Source organism: Somniosus microcephalus, chromosome 8 (assembly GCF_052327205.1).
Source record: "Somniosus microcephalus isolate GS21.2 chromosome 8, FLI_Smic_1.0, whole genome shotgun sequence".
Classification (NCBI taxonomy): Eukaryota; Metazoa; Chordata; class Chondrichthyes; order Squaliformes; family Somniosidae; genus Somniosus; species Somniosus microcephalus.
In genome coordinates, this window is record NC_140994.1 from 262,191,190 (window position 1) to 262,210,639 (window position 19,450).

Consider the following 19,450-nt stretch of genomic DNA (forward strand, 5'->3'; position numbering starts at 1 on the left):
GGCGCAGCGTCAGCAGAATTCAGCGCACCCAGCACCAGCGCAGACACTCGCACCTTGGGGGGACCTTCGCGAGATAGCGTAGTGTTGTCACCTGGTGTATCACAGCTCACAAGTGAGCATCAGCAGATTGTGGAGACAGGGACAGCAGTGGAGAGTCCTAGTCGGAGGGCGCAGGACTCTCCCAGCTCGGCTCAGCTGCATGTCGACCCTGTGCCTCCGGGTCCATCCAGAAGGAGAGTGGTGCTGGAACTCCAGGAACAGGTGCAGGAGTCTCTGGCAGGTTTTGTATCCAGGTTCGCTGCAAGTGTGGAGCGAATGGAGGAGTCCATCGTGACCATGAGCAGAGCCTTTGTGGAGGCATTAGCGCATGAACGCATCACCACGGAAAGGATGGCAACCTCCATGGAAAGGATGGCTACGGTAGAGGAGAGGATGGCTACGGCCATGGAGGAGCTAAGTCGTCAGAGTTTGAAAACGTGGTCATTGTTCAGAATAGACTGGCATCTCTTGAGGAGCGATGGTCAGCTATTGAGCATAGAAACCAGACCTTCATAGAAGTTCTCTGGAGTAGGACTTCCAGTGCAGAAATGGGTCCTCATGGCCCCCCTGAAGTGCAGTAAGGTGCTGTCAAGCCACTTGCTAGCTCTGAAGTGGGGCTGACCCATGAGAGGGATGTTGCTGGCAGACAACAAGGAAATGGGGCTCCTCTCCAAGCACTCACACGACCATGCCACTGCAAAGCCCTCGGTCAGAGCCCCACCAGAGTCTTCACCCAACTGAGATGGGTGTCTCATCGCCTGCACAGCCGCAGGAGCAGCAGACTGTTGCCGAGCCCTCACAGGTTTGCAACTCCAGAGGACGCCCGCCAAAGGTGTCGAGACAGGAGCAGCAAGAAAGTGAGCAAGGGGACTCCACATCTGCTGAAGCCACAGGGGAAGCACCACGTAGGAGCACGCGTAAGAGGAAGATAATGCACAAGTAGTCACAAGGGTAGTCACTTGGGTGTTATGTTGTGTTTCTTTTTGAAATGCCATCAGTTGCTTGTTGTGATAAAAACTGCTGATAGCAAACTGCTGAAGTTGTGGCGTGTGTCATTTCGCAATTGGAACTTCCACATTGAGGGCTTAGAGCGACTTGCAATTGTCAGTATGGTGGTCAGAGTGATAGGAATCCGCAGGTTCTTGTCCATTGTCGATGCTCTGGTAAGAAAGTGCGAGGCAAAAGTGTTTGATTGTGCAGGCTAAGCAAATCTGTCCAACATGAGTGCGTCCCTTGTATCCTGGGCAGCAATGTGGTCGCGCGCTGGCATCTTCTGACCTGTGCAGCTTCAGGTGGGTGAGCAGCAGCTTGGCACTCCTGTTGTTCATGGTTCTGCTGTTGCCACGGCTGGTCTTTGTCCGAATCTGATGTCCAGGAGGAAAGGAAATAAATGGTTGACATGCTTCTGGTATATGCCTCAGTTGAGGAAGCGCTCAGTCAAGGTGGGGAGAGGGGTTTCCCAGCAGGTCACACTGGAGATGGGTGTCAGGCTCCAAACTTCCACAACAATGAGTAGGCCTGCTAAAAGCTCCCCCAGACCTGAGACAACAAGGTTCTGCCACCTGCAAGTGATCATTGGTGAAAACTGCTCTTTAATGGTGGAGCTGCAGCTTGTAAGCAATCCACTTGTGAGGCCGCCAGGATTAACTGGCGTGTTCCAGAGGAGGTGTGGGGGAAATGTGTTAAAATCAGAAAGGCCTCTCAAAATGGGATTATAGAGGCAATTAAGTGGTTGTTAAGGGCCTTAAGGGCCTATCCCGCCTCTTGGAGGTGGGATGTATATGGGTTCTGAAACCACGAATGTGGGAAAATTGCTTGGAGGCGGGATCGGAGCCGCCCGCCATTTTTTTGCGATATTAACACCTCGCACGCCTCCAATCCCGCCTCCTCGGGCCTGGCAAAATCGAGGCCAAAAATCCGGAACAAAATGAATTGGCACTTGGAAAAATACGGGTTAATAAATGAGAACCAGCACAGATTTGTTAATGGCAAATCGTGTTTGACTAACTTGATTGGGCTCTTTGTTGAAGGAAGAGGGAGAGTTGATGAGGGTGGTGCAGTTGGTCGATGTGGGCTTTCGAAAGGCTTTCAGAAGGCGTTTGACAAAGTGTCACATAATAGGCTTGTTGGCAAAATTGGATTAAAGGGGCAGTGGCAGCACGGGTAAGAAATTGGCTCAGCGTCAGAAACCGGAGAGCAGTGGTGAACGGTTGTTGTTCAGACTGGAGGGAAGTATAGAGTGGTGTTCCCCAGGGGTCAGTGTTAGGATATATATATATAAATAAATTACCTGGACTTAGGGATACAGGGCATAACTTCCAAGTTTGCAGATGACACGAAACTCGGAAATGTAGTAAACAGTGAGGAGGATAGTAACAGACTCCAGGAGGACATACAGACTGGTGAAGTGGGCAGACACATGGCAGATACAATTTAACGTGTAGAAGTGTGAAGTGATTCATTTTAGTAGGAAGAATGAGGAGCGGCAATGATACAATTTTAAAGGGGCTGCAGGAATAGAGAGACCTGGGGGTGGACGTACACACATCTTTGAAGGTGGCAGGACAAGTTGAGAGGGCTGTTAGAAAGGATCGTGGGATCCGTGGCTTTACAAACAGAGGCAGAGAGTTCAAAAGCAAGAAAGTTATGTTGAACCTTTATAAAACACTGTTTAGGCCTCAGTGGAGGATTCTGGCCACTTCTAGGCACCGCAATTTAGGAAGGATGTCAAGGCCTTGGAGAGGGTGCAGAGGAGATTTACTGGAATGGTACCAGGGATGAGGGACTTCAGTTACTTGGAGAGACTGGAGAAGCTGGGGTTCTGCTCCTTAGAGCAGAGAAGGTTAAGAGGAGAGTTAATAGAGGTTTTCAAAATCATGACCCTCCGACAGTGCGGCACTCCCTCAGTACTGACCCTCCGACAGTGCGGCACTCCCTCAGTACTGCCCCTCCGACAGTGCAGCACTCCCTCAGTACTGCCCCGCTGACAGTGCAGCACTCCCTCAGTACTGCCCATCCGACAGTGCAGCACTCCCTCAGTACTGCCCCTCTGACAGTGCAGCGCTCTCTCAGTACTGTCCCTCCGACAGTAGTGCTCCCTCAGTACTGACCCTCTGACAGTGCAATGCTTCCTCAGTACTGACCTTACGACAGTGCGGCACTCCCTCAGTACTGCCCCATCAACAGTGCAGCGCTCCCTCAGTACTGCTCCTCCGACAGTGCGGCACTCCCTCAGTACTGCCCCTCTGACAGTGCAGCGCTTCCTCAGTACTGCCCCATCAACAGTGCAGTGCTCCATCTGTATTGCTCCTCTGACAGTGCAGCACTCCCTCAGTACTGCCCCTCTGACAGTGCAGCGCTCCCTCAGTACTGCCCCTCCGACAGTGCAGCGCTCCCTCAGTACTGCCCCTCCGACAGTGCAGCACTCCCTCAGTACTGACCCTCTGACAGTGCAGCGCTCCCTCAGTACTGCCCCTCCGACAGTGTGGCGCTCCCTCAGTACTGCCCCTCCGACAGTGTGGCGCTCCCTCAGTACTGCCCCTCCGACAGTGCAGCACTCCCTCAGTACCGCTCCTCCGACAGTGCGGCGCTCCCTCAGCACTGGCACTGGCACATACGGGGTATGGTAGCATAGTGGTTATGTTACTGAACTAGTAACCCAGAGGCCTGGACTAACCGATCCAGAGACATAAATTCAAATCCCACCACGGCAGCTGGGGAATTTAAATTTAATTAAATATATATGGAATTTTAAAAGCTAGCATCGGTAATGGTGACCATGAAATGGTGTCGTAAAAACCCATCTGGTTCACTAATGTTCTTTAGGGAAGGAAATCTGCCGTCCTTACCTGGCCTGGGCCTACATGTGACTCCAGACCCACAGCAATGTGGTTGACTCTTAACTGCCCTCTGAAATAACCACTTATTCAAGAAGGTGGCTCACCACCACCCTCGAGGGCAATAAGGGATGGACAGTAAATGCCGGCCTTGCCAGTGACGCCCACAACCTGTGAATGAAATGGGGGGGGGGCAGAGGTTGATTTGAATCTGTTGACACTGGATAAGAGACGATTCTCAGTCCCGTCAACTAACCACAGTCGGTGTCCCACTCACCTTCAGGTAGGTAAACAGTCCCTGCTCGTTGTAGCCATTCACATCCCCTTTCTGGAACAGCTGGAAGTTTGGCACAAACCCTTTGCCGGGACGGACATACCTGCGGCCGAACGGCGAGAGATTAGTCGTACAGGAAATAAAATGCACAGGGAGCGCAAAGCTTGGTCATCATCCAGTTGGACCCCAGTCAGACCCGGCACCATTCACAGACCCCACCCCTGCCGCCTCTCTTGAAGACGGGGTTGCCTCACGCTGGGAGTGGCTGCTCCCCAGCGCCTTCGTCCGAGAAGACACTTAGGCAGCGAGGGCTGTTCGACTGTGGGGGCATCATCACAGCCAAGCTGCTTCCTTGCCTGCAACCCTGCGTCAACTCATGGCTCAGGCGGTCCCTTGGATTGCGATCGGGGCGAGAACGCAGGATGATGCATTTCTCTCCATATCCCTCCATAGTGGTACTTCGCCTTATTCTAGCATCACTACCACTGAGTCCAGGTAACTCACGGAAAATCATTAACATGGAGCCACACCGGGTGCTGTCCTTTACAACTGAGCCATCAGGGAGCCCATCCTCTAACAGTTTCACCGCCGGCGTACCGTGGCTGCAGTCTGCACCAGCTACAAGATGCACTGCAGCAACTCGCCAAGGCTTCTTCGGCAGCACCTCCCAAACCCACGACCACTTCCACCTAGAAGGACAAGGGCAGCAGGCGCATGGGAACACCACCACCTCCAAGTTCCCCTCCCAGTCACACACCATCCTGACTTGGAAATATATCGGCCGATCCTTCATCGTCGCTGGGTCCAAATCCTGGAACTCCCTCCCTAACAGCACTGTGGGAGCACCTTCACCACACGGACTGCAGCGGTTCAAGAAGGCGGCTCACCACCACCTTCTCAAGGGCAATTAGGGATGGGCAATAAATGCCGGCCGTGCCAGCGACGCCCACATCCCGTGAACGAATAAAAAAAAAAGTTTATGGGAGGGAAATATGTTGGTGAAATCTGCCCCAGCGTTGCAGTGTGAGCCCCATATCAGGACCGCAGGCTGGGGTGAAGAGTGGGGAGGAATTAATAATCTACATTACTTTGAGGATTAGGGAGTATTTATACAGAACTTTCCCTCAGGAGATTGAATGGCTGGGGTAGTGCCCATGGTAGGGTAGAGTGTACATGGGCTGTGGAAGGAGATTAAATGCATTTTGGCAGAAGGAACTGAGAGAGGCAACATATATTCAATGGCAAAAGCAAAATACTGCGGCTGCTGGAAATCTGAAATAACAACAGAAAGTGCTTGAAACACTCAGCAGGTCAGGCCGTGTCCGTGGAGAGAGAAACAGAGTTAACGTTTCAGGTCTGTGACCCTTTGTCAGAACTCAGTTCTGGTCACCATGCTTTAGGAAGGATGTGAAGGCCCTTGAGAGGGTGCAGAGGAGATTTACCAGAATGGTTCTGGGGATGGGGGATCTTAGCTACAAGGACAGGTTGGAGTAGCTGGATTTGTTTTCATTAGAGCAAAGGAGGTTGAGGGGTGATTTGATAGAGGTGTACAAGATTATGATGGGTTTGGACAGGCTAGACGGGGAAAGGCTGTTCCCACTAGTTGATGGTACAAGGACTAGGGGACACAGGTTTAAGGTTTTGGGCAAGAGATACAGGGGGGGATGTGAGGAAAAACTTTTTTACACAGCGAGCGGTGAGGACCTGGAACTCGCTGCCGACAGAAGTGGTGGAAGCGGAGACACTCGATGTTTTCAAGGGGAGACTGGATAGGCACTGGAGGGAAATAAACTTGCAGGGCTACGGGGATAGAGCGGGGGAATGGGACTGACTGGATTGTTCTACAGAGAGCCGGCGCGGACTCGATGGGCCGAATGGCCTCCTTCTGTGCCGTTATGACTCTAATTGGGGTGGGATGCCAGGGGCACACACGGGTCTGCTAGTGTTGCTGCGGCAGTAATGGTGATATGCATTGCACAAGGTATTCCCGCCACCTGCACTTCGCTTCAACACGCCCGTCCATATATGGGCGGCTACTCCCACCCCGCTGCTGGAGTTACTGACGGGCACCCCCCCTTCGACAATGACGGCAGCGAGCCCGCGAATTGGCTGCTTCCGCGGCAGGTTTTCCGAGGCCAATCCGTCCCGCCAGCCCTGCGGACGTTGCTCGACCTCCTCCGGGGAACGGGGCGTGGAGGGGGAACCTCCTACTTACCTCAGCAAGGAGAAGATCTCCTCGTTGTGCCCTGGTTCCTGTTTGTCAAACTGGTTGCTCGGGAAGCCGAGGATTGTGAAGCCGTACGGTCTCAGCTCCTCATGTAGTGCATTCAGTTCTGGAAAGGAGAAACACTCAGAACATTTCAGCGCAAAGATTTTTTGAAAATGTTAAAACCTCCTCCGTCCGCCCCACACCCGCACCAACACCCTCCCCCCCACCACCCCGAACTCTCAACTCTGGTAGAGTTCCATTCTCTGGATGTGGGCGACACTGTTACATCCCATGTTACATAGAACATAGAGCACAGAAACAGGCCATTCGGCCCAACAGGTCTATGCTGGTGTTTATGCTCCACATGAGCCTCCTCCCACCCCTCTTCATCTCACCCCATCAACATAACCTTCTACTCCTTTCTCCCTCATATGTTTATCTAGCTTCCCCTTAAATGCATCTAAACTATTCGCCTCAACCACTCCATAGAGGTTATACTTATCATGAAAGATTGAACAGGCTGGGTCTCTTTGCTCTAGAGAAGGGAAGGCTGAGGGGTGACCTGATCGAGGTCTTCAAGATTATGAAAGGGTTCGATAGGGTAGACGTAGAGAAGATGTTTCCACTTGTGGAAGGAGACCAGAATTAGGAGACATAAATATAAGATAGTCACTAATAAACCCAATAGTGAATTCAGGAGCAAATTCTTTACCCAGAGAGCGGTGAGAATGTGGAACTCGCTACCACAGGGAGTGGTTGAGGTGAATAGCAGAGATGCATTTAAGGGGAAGCTGGATAAACACATGAGGGAGAAAGGAATAGAAGGATATGGTGATGGGGTGAGATGAAGAGGGTGGGAGGAGGCTCGTGTGGAGCATAAACACCGGCATGGACCAGTTGGGCCGAATGGCCTGTTTCTGCGCTGTACGTTTGATGTGATCTCACAGCGGAGCAGGAACCTGCGATACTTCCTTACCTAGGTATTGATACGTCAGCCCTCAGAACGTTGCTACGTTAAGGACCAGGATGGTTTTTCCCGCATATTCCCTGAAGGAGACGTATCTGCTCCCGTCTAGGGTAGTTGCTCCGTAATCGTAGATGGAGCCGGGGGCTGAGGAGTTACAGTGTGAAACCTGGAAGCGAAAAGGAGAATGAGAAGGAGGGCTGCTTTTCATTCACGTGTCATTGCAATGGTCCCTTCTCTCCTGACACCGCTGCTTCTGGCTGCTGGAGATGTGAGGGAATTCTCCCCGGTGTCCTGGTCCAATATTTATCCCTCAATCAACATCACTAAAAAAAAAACCCAGATTATCTGGTCGTTTATCACATTGCTCTTTGTGGGAGCTTGCTGTGCGCAATTTGGCTGCCGCGTTTCCTACATTACAACAGTGACTCCGCTTCAAAAGTACTTCATTGGCTGTAAAGCGCTTTGTGACGTCCTGAGGTCGTGAAAGGCGCTATAGAAATGCAAGTCTTTCTTTACATCAGTGAATCCAGATTTCTCACATTCTGGGTGCCATCCGATCAGTCACCGCAGTCAAACCACACATTGGTCACGGATGGTATAAGTGCAAGAGAGCAGCACACGGAGATCAACTGGACATCACTCTCCACAGACCTGGGCCTATAAAACAGTGACTTGCATTTCTATAGCGCCTTTCACAACCTCAGGACGTCCTAAAGCGCTTTACAGCCAACGAAGTACTTTTTTGAAGTGTAGTTGCTGTTGTAACGTGAGGAACGGAGTTTCAAATTGCGCACAGCAAGCTCCCACAAACAGCAATGTAATAATGATCTGATAATCTGTTTGAATTGATGTTGGTTGAGGGATAAATATCAGCCCCAGGACACCGGGGATAACTTTCCCTGCTCTTCTCCCAATAGTTTCCTTGGGATCTTTTACATCCAGCAGACGTCACCTCTGACAGTGCAGCGCTCCCTCAGCACTGCACTGGGAGTGTCAGCCTGGATTTCGTGCTCGAGTCTCCGGAGTGGGGGTTGAACCCACGACCATCTGAGAGAGAGAGAGAGAGAGACCCACTGAGCCACAGCCGACATTCAAACAATCCTGGCTCCTGAATGGAGAGCCCCAAGGCACAAGTGATATTGGTACTCGGGGCCTCGTCATCATCGAGCCTACGAAGGGGTGTTACAGCTAAGAGCGCTCTTCACGCTGGTGACCCTCCAAGTTGATGAATAAGGCATCCTGAGGAGTCAGACTGGAGGGGGCTGCTAATCTGACCTGGGAGTCATTGATCAGGACATAGCCTAAAATTAAGAGCCAGGCCTTTCAGGGGTGAAGTTAGGAAACACCTCTACATGCAAAGGCTGCTGAAGTTTGGAACTCTCTTCTGCAAAGGGTAGTTGATGCTGGGTGAATCGTTCATTTTAAATCGGAGATTGATAGATTTTTGTTAACCAAAGGTATTAAGGGACATGGGGCAAAGGCGGGTGGATGGAGTTAGGTCACGGATCAGCCATGATCTCATTGAATGGTGGAACAGGCTCGAGGGGCTGAATGGCCTCCTCCTGTTCCTAGGTTCCTATTTGGGAGCGGTGATTCCTGAACAAAACATGGGATAACGCCTGATTTAGTCAGTAAGTACTGACCTACAGAGGTGGGAATGCACAAAAATGGATTTTTGTCAACAAGTCATGAAGATAGACCGACATTCTCCCAACAAGGAACTCCACTTCCTTTTGATGCCTTATATGGGGAAGTGTTCAATCCAGTCTTCACCCTCCTCACCTCCCCCAGCACGAGAAAATCACAGTCAATTTTGTAGTGTATGTACTTTGAAGAAGGAACTATATTCTGCAGCCCCTGTATACTGCAGTACCAGTAGTGACCACCCCTGTATATAAGCCGGTGTAGTAACATTTGCACAGTAGTTCCAGGTTGCCTCCATTCAGTAAAGACCTGTTATAAGAACATAAGAACATAAGAAATAGGAGCAGGAGTAGGCCAATCGGCCCCTCGAGCCTGCTCCGCCATTCAATAAGATCATGGCTGATCTGATCCTAACTGCCAATCCACTATCACAGAACCATCTCCTGAATCTAACAGAATTAGACACATGAAATAGGAGCAGGATCAGGCTACACGGCCCCTGGGCCCGCTCCGCTACCCACAGGGCCATGACTGATCCGAACCTAGACTCACGTCCAAATTCCTGTCCGCTCCCCGTAACCCTTAATTCCCTTTACTTCTAGGAAACTGTCTATTTCTGTTTTAAATTTATGTAATGATGTAGCTTCTACAGCTTTTTGGGGCAGCATATTCCATGGACCTACCACCCTCTGAGTGAAGTAGTTCCTCCTCATCTCAGTTTTGAAAGAGCAGCCCCTTATTCTAAGACTATGCCCCCTAGTTCTAGTTTCACCCATCATCGGGAACATCCTCCCCGCATCCACCCGATCCAACCCCTTCACAATCTTACATGTTTCAATAAGATCGCCTCTCATTCTTCTGAACTCCAATGAGTAGAGTCCCAATCTACTCAACCTCTCCTCATATGTCCATCCCCTCATCCCCGGGATTAACCGAGTGAACCTTCTTTGTACTGACTCGAGAGCAAGTATGTCTTTTCTTAAGTATGGACACCAAAACTGTATGCAGTATTCCAGGTGCGGTCTCACCAATACCTTGTACAACTGAAGCAATACCTCCCTATTTTGATATTCTATCCCCCTAGCAATGAAAGCCAACATTCCATTGGCCTTCTTAATCACTTGCTGCACCTGCATACTAACCTTTTGAGTTTCGTGCACCAGGACCCCCAGATCCCTTTGTACTTCAGTACTTTCCAGTTTCTTGCCATTAAGATAATAACTTGCTCTACGATTTTTCCTGCCAATGTGCATAACCTCACACTTTCCAGTATTGTATTCCATCTGCCAAATCTCTGCCCACTTACTTAGCCTGTTTATGTCCCCTTGCAGGTTTTTTATGTCCTCCTCACTCACTACTTTCCCTCCCATCTTAGTATCATCTGCAAACTTTGATATGTTACACTCGGTCCCCTCCTCCAAATCGTTAATATAGATTGTAAAGAGTTGGGGACCCAGCACTGACCCCTGCGGAACACCACTAGTTACTGATTGCCAGTCTGAGAATGAACCATTTATCCCAACTCTCTGCCTTCTGTTAGATAGCCAATCCTCTACCCATGCCAGAATATTACCCCCAATCCCGTGATTTTTTATCTTAAGCAATAATCTTATAACCAACTCCTGCAGTCCGTGTCTCAATTATACACGGACATAATACTGGCGACGAGCAGATATGAACTTACCTACAGTCTGCACCACCTCATGGGGATCCATCCCTGAAGCGAAGTTATCAGAGGTCGAGGCCAGAAGGAAGAAAGAAACAGAAGAAACGGGCGTCGACCGTGGGCATCCGCCTCTGAGTCAGTGGAGTTGAAGATTTGCAGGAGAGGCTGTCGAGAGCGGGGCTTGGTTATCCTGTCGATGGTGCTTCAGCTAATCGGGCTGGTGGCAGGTAGTACACTGATCCTTCCTGGGCTGCGGCGGTCTAGAGCTCGAGCGGGTGGCTTTGCAACGGGGCCGAGCAGCGTTGTCGGGAAGAGGAGAGAGAGAGAGGGTGGAGCACACAAGGCGCGGCCGGTGCTACGAAGCCGGCCAGACCCGAGAAGAGGGAGGCAAGAGTCCCGCAGGGTTGTTCCGACGACGGGGGAATAATAAAAATTAAACGCGCCGAAAGCCGCGAGGAGCTGCAGTTTGCCACGGGAACCGCGGAGAGCAGCGTTAGCAGCAGCGTGGGGGGAAGTGCGCGAAGACCATAGGGCGTCGCCATCAAGGCATAAAACGCCAGCAACAGCGCTAGCAACAGCGGAGAAGACAGAAAGCGCGGGAGGCGCCATCTTAATCCAGCGGGGAAGAAGGCAAAGCGCGGGAGGCACCATTTTATTAAATCGGGGAAGAAGGCAAAGCGCGGGAGGCGCCATCTTAGATTTCCAAGATGCCGAAGACTGGCAATATCACTGCCTTCGATAATGCAATAGAAGACTGGACCACGTATGTGGAAACAGTCGAGGTATATTGCGAGGCAAACGAAGTAGCCGATGAGAAAAAGGCATCGGTACTGCTAAACTTAATGGGCGCAAGAACGTACGGCCTATTGCGGGACCTGATTACTCCAGCCAAACCGAAGGCGAAGAGTTTTAACGAAATTGTTGCTATCCTACAGGAACACCTAAATCCTACACCGCTGCTGATAGCAGAAAGATTTAAATTCCACAGGAGAAATCAGCATAAAGATGAGAGCAATGCTGATTACCTTACAGAACTACGCAAGCTATCAAAGCACTGCCAGTTCGGAGCAGGACTGGCAGATACCTTATGGGACAAATTTGTCTGTGGACTCCTGAGTGAAGGAACCCAGAAGAGGTTACTCTCAGAGAAAGAGCTGACGCTAGATAAGGCTTTCAGCGTGGCAGTATCGTATGAAGCAGCAGCAAGGGGAGCTGCAGAAATACAGCAAAAGCCACAGGAATACGGCACCCATGAAATGACACGGGGATTTGAAAAATGTTATCGCTGTGGCAGAACAACCCATGACCAGAAGGACTGCTGGTCCAAGGACAAAATATGCAGGCAATGCGGAAAGATGGGACACATTGCACGAGTTTGCAGGTCTGGGAAGAAGACCAACGACAACAAAAAGGCTACTAAGGAACCGTACAGGAAAGTACAAAAGATGACGGACAGTAGTTCCGAAGACCAGATGAGCGATAGTGAATCCGGGAACAAGAGACTAAGCTGTCTCAAACTTCACAACGTAATCGCAAAAGAGGATCACCGAACCATTTGGGTTACCCTCATGATAGCAGGGTCCCAAGTCAAAATGGAATTGGATACAGGATCAGCTCTAACCGTCATGAATCGACGAGACTACGAGCGGCTATTCTCACACATACCCTTGAAAGAGACGTCCATTGTCTTGAAGACGTATACGGGGCAAAAAGTATACCCCAGAGGAAAAATAAGGGTGCCTGTCAAATACAACGGCAAGGAAATACAGAAATTGTATCTGTACATACTGCAAGATGGTGGACCACCGTTATTGGGACGTGAATGGATCAGAAAGATAAGTTTAGACTGGCATTCCATTCAGGCACTGACGGTGGCTGGTAAAAAGGATGACGATGTCACTCCTGGACGATTGTCAACAATCTTAGCTAACGCCAAAGAGGTATTTCAACAAGAACTGGGAACTCTTAAAGGCGTAACCGCCTCGATAAAAATAGAAGAGAATGCAATTCCCAAGTTTTTCAAAGCAAGACCGGTACCATATGCAATTCGCCCAGCCGTCGAGGCAGAGCTGGAGAATCTGGAGAATGCAGGCGTGTTATCTAAGGTAGACTGGAGCGAGTGGGCGACACCCATCGTTCCTGTCATGAAGAAAACGTTAAACAATAAGTCTGAGGAGCCAAGGAAGGTTCGCATCTGTGGGGACTTCAAGGTGACGGTGAACCCAGTCCTTCACACAGTACAATATCCTCTTCCAAGGATAGAAGATATCTTCGCCTCACTATCTGGAGGGAAGCGTTTTACAAAAATTGACCTAGCACAAGCATATTTGCAGATGGAGGTTGAAGAATCCTCTAGGAAGTATCTCACGATAAACACTCACAAAGGTCTTTACCAGTATAATCGACTGGTATTCGGAGTAGCATCAGCTCCGGCGATATGGCAAAGAGCGATGGAACAAGTCCTGCAAGGAATTCCGGGGACTCAGTGTTACTTGGACGACATCCTAGTGACAGGTGAAGATGACAGTGAACACCTTGCCAACCTAGAGCAGGTGCTCACTAGACTACGTGAACATGGGCTATGAGCCAATCGCCCCAAGTGCGAGTTTTTTAAGAAACAGATATCGTATTGTGGCCATGTGATTGATGAAGAGGGGTTACATAAGTCCCCTGACAAAATTGAAGCGGTAGTTAAGGCTCCAGTGCCTGAAAATGTGTCGCAACTGAGGTCATTCCTCGGACTACCATAAGTTTTTGCCTAATTTGTCCACAATTCTGCACCCACTGAACGCCCTACTACAAACGGGAGTAGCATGGAAATGGAGCGATGAATGTAAGCGGGCCTTTCAGAAGAGTAAGGAACTAATCACTTCAAGAGAAGTATTGGCTCACTACAACCCATCACTACTGATAAGACTGGCGTGTGATGTGTCTCCCTACGGCATTGGGGCGGTACTGTCACATAAATTCCTTGATGGTTCAGAGAGGCTGATAGCTTTTGCGTCACGCTCGTTAACTTCAGCCGAGCGTAACTACGCCCAAATTGACAGAGAGGCCCTCAGCCTGGTGTGGGGGGTGAAGAAGTTCAATCACTACCTGCACAGTCAGAAATTTACTCTACTTACTGATCATCAACCTCTTGTCTCCATTTTCAACCCTCAGAAGGGCGTACCGATAATGACAGCACAACGGCTACAGAGGTGGTCCCTTTTCCTAGGGGCACACCAATATGACATCGAGTACAAAGGAACTAAACAGCATGGGAATGCTGATGGATTGTTGCGCCTACTGTTGCCGACGGTGGAAGAAGAACTTGCAGTGGATCCAGTGGAGATATTCCACTCGACCATAGTCGAATGTCTCCCTGTGACGAATGCAAACATAGAAAAGGAAACACGAAATGACCCGACACTCTCCTGGGTCTATGATTTAACGGTGAAGGGATGGCCAGCACATGGTGAACCACTGCTGCCAGCATTCTCGCCGAGAAGAGAACAGCTGTCAGTGTGCAGAGGAACCTTGATGTGTGGATCCAGAGTAGTAATTCCACCCAAATTGAAGGATAGAGTGCTCAATGAGCTTCATGAGGGTCATCTGGGAGGGGTAAAAATGAAGAACTTAGCCAGAGCATTTGTGTGGTGGCCGGGAATCGATAGAGAAATCGAAGAGATGACCAAGAGCTGTACAGGATGCCAGAAGGTCGAAAACGCCCCACCACAAGCCCCTCTACATCCATGGGAGTGGCCCTCATCTCCATGGCAAAGGGTGCACATTGATTTTGCTGGTCCATTTATGGACTCGATGTTTTTCATTGCGGTGGATGCACATTCAAAGTGGCCAGAGGTAATAAAAATGTCCTCAACCACCACAGAAAAAACTATCACAGTCTTACGAACCATATTCGCCAGGAATGGGCTGCCTGAACAGATTTGCTCCGACAATGGACCACAGTTTGTGTCTGAAGAGTTCTGGAGGTTCTTAAAGAACAATGGTGTTAAGCATTACTCATCCGCCCCATATCATCCAGCCACTAATGGATTGGCCGAGAGGTTCGTTCAAACATTCAAGAAGGCTATCAAGGCAATGTGTAATGAAGATATACCCCTACAGCACAAGGTGGATAACTTCTTGTTTGCCTACCGGAATGCGACACATGCGGTTACCAACCAAACTCCAGCCATGATGTTCTTCAATCGAAGACTACGATGCCGCTTGGATTTGGTTAAGCCAAACCTCAGAAGAGATGTGGAGAACAGGCAGTTTCAGAATATGAATGAAAGGCCGACCAGGAGTTTTAAGATAGGTCAACCAGTTTTGGCCCGGGACTACCGCACAGAGAAATGGCAGCCAGGAACGATCTGTACACGGCAAGGACCTCTAATGTATACCGTGGACGTTGGAGAGAGCATTGTTAGGTGCCATGCTGACCAGATTCTAGAGTCACTGGGAAACGTCAACCCCACACCACGATCTGATACACCTGGCGATGAAACCGAAGTACCAATTGCATCTACCTCAGAATCGGTGATATTGGAAGCAGACGAACCAAACAACGACATTGATCCCGACTCAACGTTGCCAGAAGAACCTGATACCCCAAAGAGGCGTTATCCGGACAGAATCAGGAGGCCTCCTCAAAGACTGAACTTATAATTGCTTAACTTCAACTAATGTATCTAGCAACTGTAATTGTAAATATGTTATTTCATTGTTAATCGAATGTTATGTACTGTTTAGGTAAAAGGGGAGGAATTGTAGTGTATGTGTATGTACTTTGCAGAAGGAACTATATTCTGCAGCCCCAGTACCAGTAGTGACCACCCCTGCATATAAGCCTGTGTAGTAACATTTGCATAGTAGTTCCAGGTTGTCTCCACTCAGTAAAGACCTGTTGTAACCAACTCCTGCAGCCCGTGTCTCAATTATACACGGACATAATAAATTTAAAGAAAAAAATCACAGTGAGGATTTCAGTTTAAACTCCCCGGACTAAATCTCAGCATCTAATAAAGATACCATTAAACAGTCATCACTGGAGAGAGAGAGGTAAGAGGGAGAGAGAAGGAGAGAGAGGAGGGGGAGGGAAAGAGAGAGAGAAGGGGGGAGAGAGAGAGAGGGGGAGGGAAACAGAGAGAGAAGGGGAGAGAGAGAGGTGGGAGAGAGAGAGGTGGGAGAGAGAGGTGGGAGAGAGAGGAGGGGGGAGAGAGAGAGAGAGAGAGAGGGAGAGGAGAGGGAGGGAGACAGAAAGAGAAAGAAGGGGAGAGAGAGAGAGGAGGAGGGGAGGGAGAGAGGGTAGAGAGAGAGAGGTTAGAGAGAGGGGAGTGAGAGAGAGGAGGGAGAGAGGGGGGAGTGAGAGAGAGGAGGGGGAGAGAGAGAGAGGAGGGCGAGAGAGTGGAGGGAGAGAAGAGGGAAAGGAGGGAGAGAAAGAAAGAGAGCAAGAGAGGGAGGAAGAGAATGGTGAGAGGAGAAAAAGAGAGATAGAAAGATGCACTAAGCCTGGCTCTACAAAGCGAACATGCTGGGTCTGTTTGCTCACTGCCAATAATATGAATTGATCATTGAACAGTTGGCATGAACTGCAAACCAGGATGTTCTTTTCTCTGTTTGCTTTGTCACTGACACTAGGTCTAGTTTTTTTAATTTAATTTCCCTACACAGCCTCGTCTGCCACGGGTTGGATAACGTGGCAGAATATAATTCAGCAACACCGCAGTGCTTAACCTTCCCACTCGAGTCTCCTCTGGTCGCCCAGCAACCGGGCTGGCAGGTGAAGCGATGATCTGGTGGCCGCTGGTATAATTAGCTGCTGTGTTTCTTTATATTATAGATGCACTCGATTGGGATGACAGGCTTGCACAGGGAGCACCATAAAAACATTTCTGTATCTCAATGTCAGCTGTAGCTCGGTGGGCGGCTCTCTCTCTCGCCTGAGTCAGAGGTTGTGGGTTCATCGTCCCACTCCAGAGACTTGAGCACAAAAATCTAAGCTGGCACTCCCAGTGCAGTATTGATGGAGCGCTGCACTGTCGGAGGGGCAGTACTGAGGGAGCGCCGCACTGTCGGAGGGGCAGTACTGAGGGAGCGCCGCACTGTCGGAGGGGCAGTACTGAGGGAGCGCTGCACTGTCGGAGGGGCAGTACTGAGGGAGCGCTGCACTGTCGGAGAGGCTGTACTGAGGGAGCGCTGCACTGTCGGAGGGGCAGTACTGAGGGAGCGCTGCACTGTCGGAGGGGCAGTACTGAGGGAGCGCTGCACTGTCGGAGGGGCAGTACTGAGGGAGCGCGGCACTGTCAGAGGGGCAGTACTGAGGGAGCGCTGCACTGTCGGAGGGGCAGTACTGAGGGAGTGCTGCACTGTCGGAGGGGCAGTACTGAGGGAGTGCTGCACTGTCGGAGAGGCTGTACTGAGGGAGCGCTGCACTGTCGGAGGGGCAGTGCTGAGGGAGCACTGCACTGTCGGAGGGGCAGTACTGAGGGAGCGCTGCACTGTCGGAGGGGCAGTACTGAGGGCGCGCTGCACTGTCGGAGAGGCTGTACTGAGGGAGCGCTGCACTGTCGGAGGGGCAGTGCTGAGGGAGCGCTGCACTGTCGGAGGGGCAGTACTGAGGGAGCACTGCACTGTCGAAGGGGCAGTACTGAGGCAGCTCCGCATTGTCAGAGGGGCAGTACTGAGGGAGTGCCGCACTGTCAGTGGGGCAGTACTGAGGGAGCACTGCACTGTCGAAGGGGCAGTACTGAGGCAGCTCCGCATTGTCGGAGGGGCAGTACTGAGGGCACGCTGCACTGTCAGTGGGGCAGTACTGAGGGAGAGCTGCACTGTCGGAGGGGCAGTACTGAGGGAGCACTGCACTGTCGAAGGGGCAGTACTGAGGCAGCTCCGCATTGTCGGAGGGGCAGTACTGAGGGCACGCTGCACTGTCAGTGGGGCAGTACTGAGGGAGAGCTGCACTGTCGGAAGGGCAGTACTGAATGTGGTAAACCACTGTTTGTATTCCACTGTGTACATGCCTGGACATGCCTCGGCTGACTCCTCCCACAAGTCCTAGTATAAAGGTGACTGCTCCCCAGCCCTTTGTATTTCTGGACCGGTCGACCACTCGAGGCAGACCTTCATTCTTTTGTCAATAAAAGCCTTTAGTTACTCTCTTAACTCTCAGTCTTTTATGAGTAATTGATAGCGCATCACTGAGGGAGTGCTGCACTGTCGGAGGGGTAGTACTGAGGGAGCTCTGCACTGTCGGAGGGGCAGTACTGAGGGAGTGCTGCACTGTTGGAGGGGCTATACTGAGTAAGCGCCGCACTGTCGGAGGGCCTGTACTGAGGGAGAACCGCACTGTTGGAGGGGCAGTACTGAGGGAGCGCTGCACTGTCGGAGGGGCAGTACTGAGTGAGCGCTGCACTGTCGGAGGGGCAGTACTGAGGGAGCGCCACACTCTCGGAGGGGCAGTACTGAGGGAACGCCGCACTGTCGGAGGGGCAGTACTGAGGGAATGCCGTACTGTCGGAGGGGCAGTACTGAGGGAGCGCTGCACTGTCGGAGGGGCAGTACTGAGGGAGCGCTGCACTGTCGGAGGGGCAGTACTGAGGGAGGGTTGCACTGTCGGAGGGGCTGTACTGAGGAAGCGTCGCACTGTCGGAGGGCCTGTACTGAGGGAGCGCCGCACTGTTGGAGGGGCAGTACTGAGGGAGCGCTGCACTGTCGGAGGGGCAGTACTGAGGGAATGCCGTACTGTCGGAGGGGCAGTACTGAGGGAGCGCTGCACTGTCGGAGGGGCAGTTCTGAGGGAGTGCCGTACTGTCAGAGGGGCAGTACTGATGGAGCGCCGCACTGTCGGAGGGGCAGTACTGAGGGAGTGCCGCACTGTGGAAGGGGCAGTACTGAGGGAGCTCTGCACTGTCGGAGGGGCAGTACTGAGGGAGTGCTGCACTGTTGGAGGGGCTATACTGAGTAAGCGCCGCACTGTCGGAGGGCCTGTACTGAGGGAGAACCGCACTGTTGGAGGGGCAGTACTGAGGGAGCGCTGCACTGTCGGAGGGGCAGTACTGAGTGAGCGCTGCACTGTCGGAGGGGCAGTACTGAGGGAGCGCCACACTCTCGGAGGGGCAGTACTGAGGGAACGCCGCACTGTCGGAGGGGCAGTACTGAGGGAATGCCGTACTGTCGGAGGGGCAGTACTGAGGGAGCGCTGCACTGTCGGAGGGGCAGTACTGAGGGAGCGCTGCACTGTCGGAGGGGCAGTACTGAGGGAGTGTTGCACTGTCGGAGGGGCTGTACTGAGGAAGCGTCGCACTGTCGGAGGGCCTGTACTGAGGGAGCGCCGCACTGTTGGGGGGGCAGTACTGAGGGAGCGCTGCACTGTCGGAGGGGCAGTACTGAGGGAATGCCGTACTGTCGGAGGGGCAGTACTGAGGGAGCGCTGCACTGTCGGAGGGGCAGTTCTGAGGGAGTGCCGTACTGTCAGAGGGGCAGTACTGATGGAGCGCCGCACTGTCGGAGGGGCAGTACTGAGGGAGTGCCGCACTGTGGAAGGGGCAGTACTGAGGGAGCTCTGCACTGTCGGAGGGGCAGTACTGAGGGAGTGCTGCACTGTTGGAGGGGCTATACTGAGTAAGCGCCGCACTGTCGGAGGGCCTGTACTGAGGGAGAACCGCACTGTTGGAGGGGCAGTACTGAGGGAGCGCTGCACTGTCGGAGGGGCAGTACTGAGTGAGCGTTGCACTGTCGGAGGGGCAGTACTGAGGGAGCGCCACACTCTCGGAGGGGCAGTACTGAGGGAACGCCGCACTGTCGGAGGGGCAGTACTGAGGGAATGCCG

General features: G+C 51.7%; 1 protein-coding gene across 1 annotated transcript in view; it reads right to left on the reverse strand.

Moving 5' to 3' along the window:
- The window catches only part of gpx3 (glutathione peroxidase 3), a 44,071-nt gene that overhangs the window by 12,523 nt on the left and 12,098 nt on the right, over nucleotides 1-19,450 (reverse strand). Inside the window, exons 2-4 of the mRNA XM_085996008.1 lie at nucleotides 7,335-7,491; nucleotides 6,365-6,482; nucleotides 4,153-4,252 (exon numbers count right to left, since the gene is read on the reverse strand). Coding sequence (XP_085852134.1) covers nucleotides 4,153-4,252; nucleotides 6,365-6,482; nucleotides 7,335-7,491 — 375 coding nt within the window. The remainder of the gene's footprint in view (nucleotides 1-4,152; nucleotides 4,253-6,364; nucleotides 6,483-7,334; nucleotides 7,492-19,450) is intronic.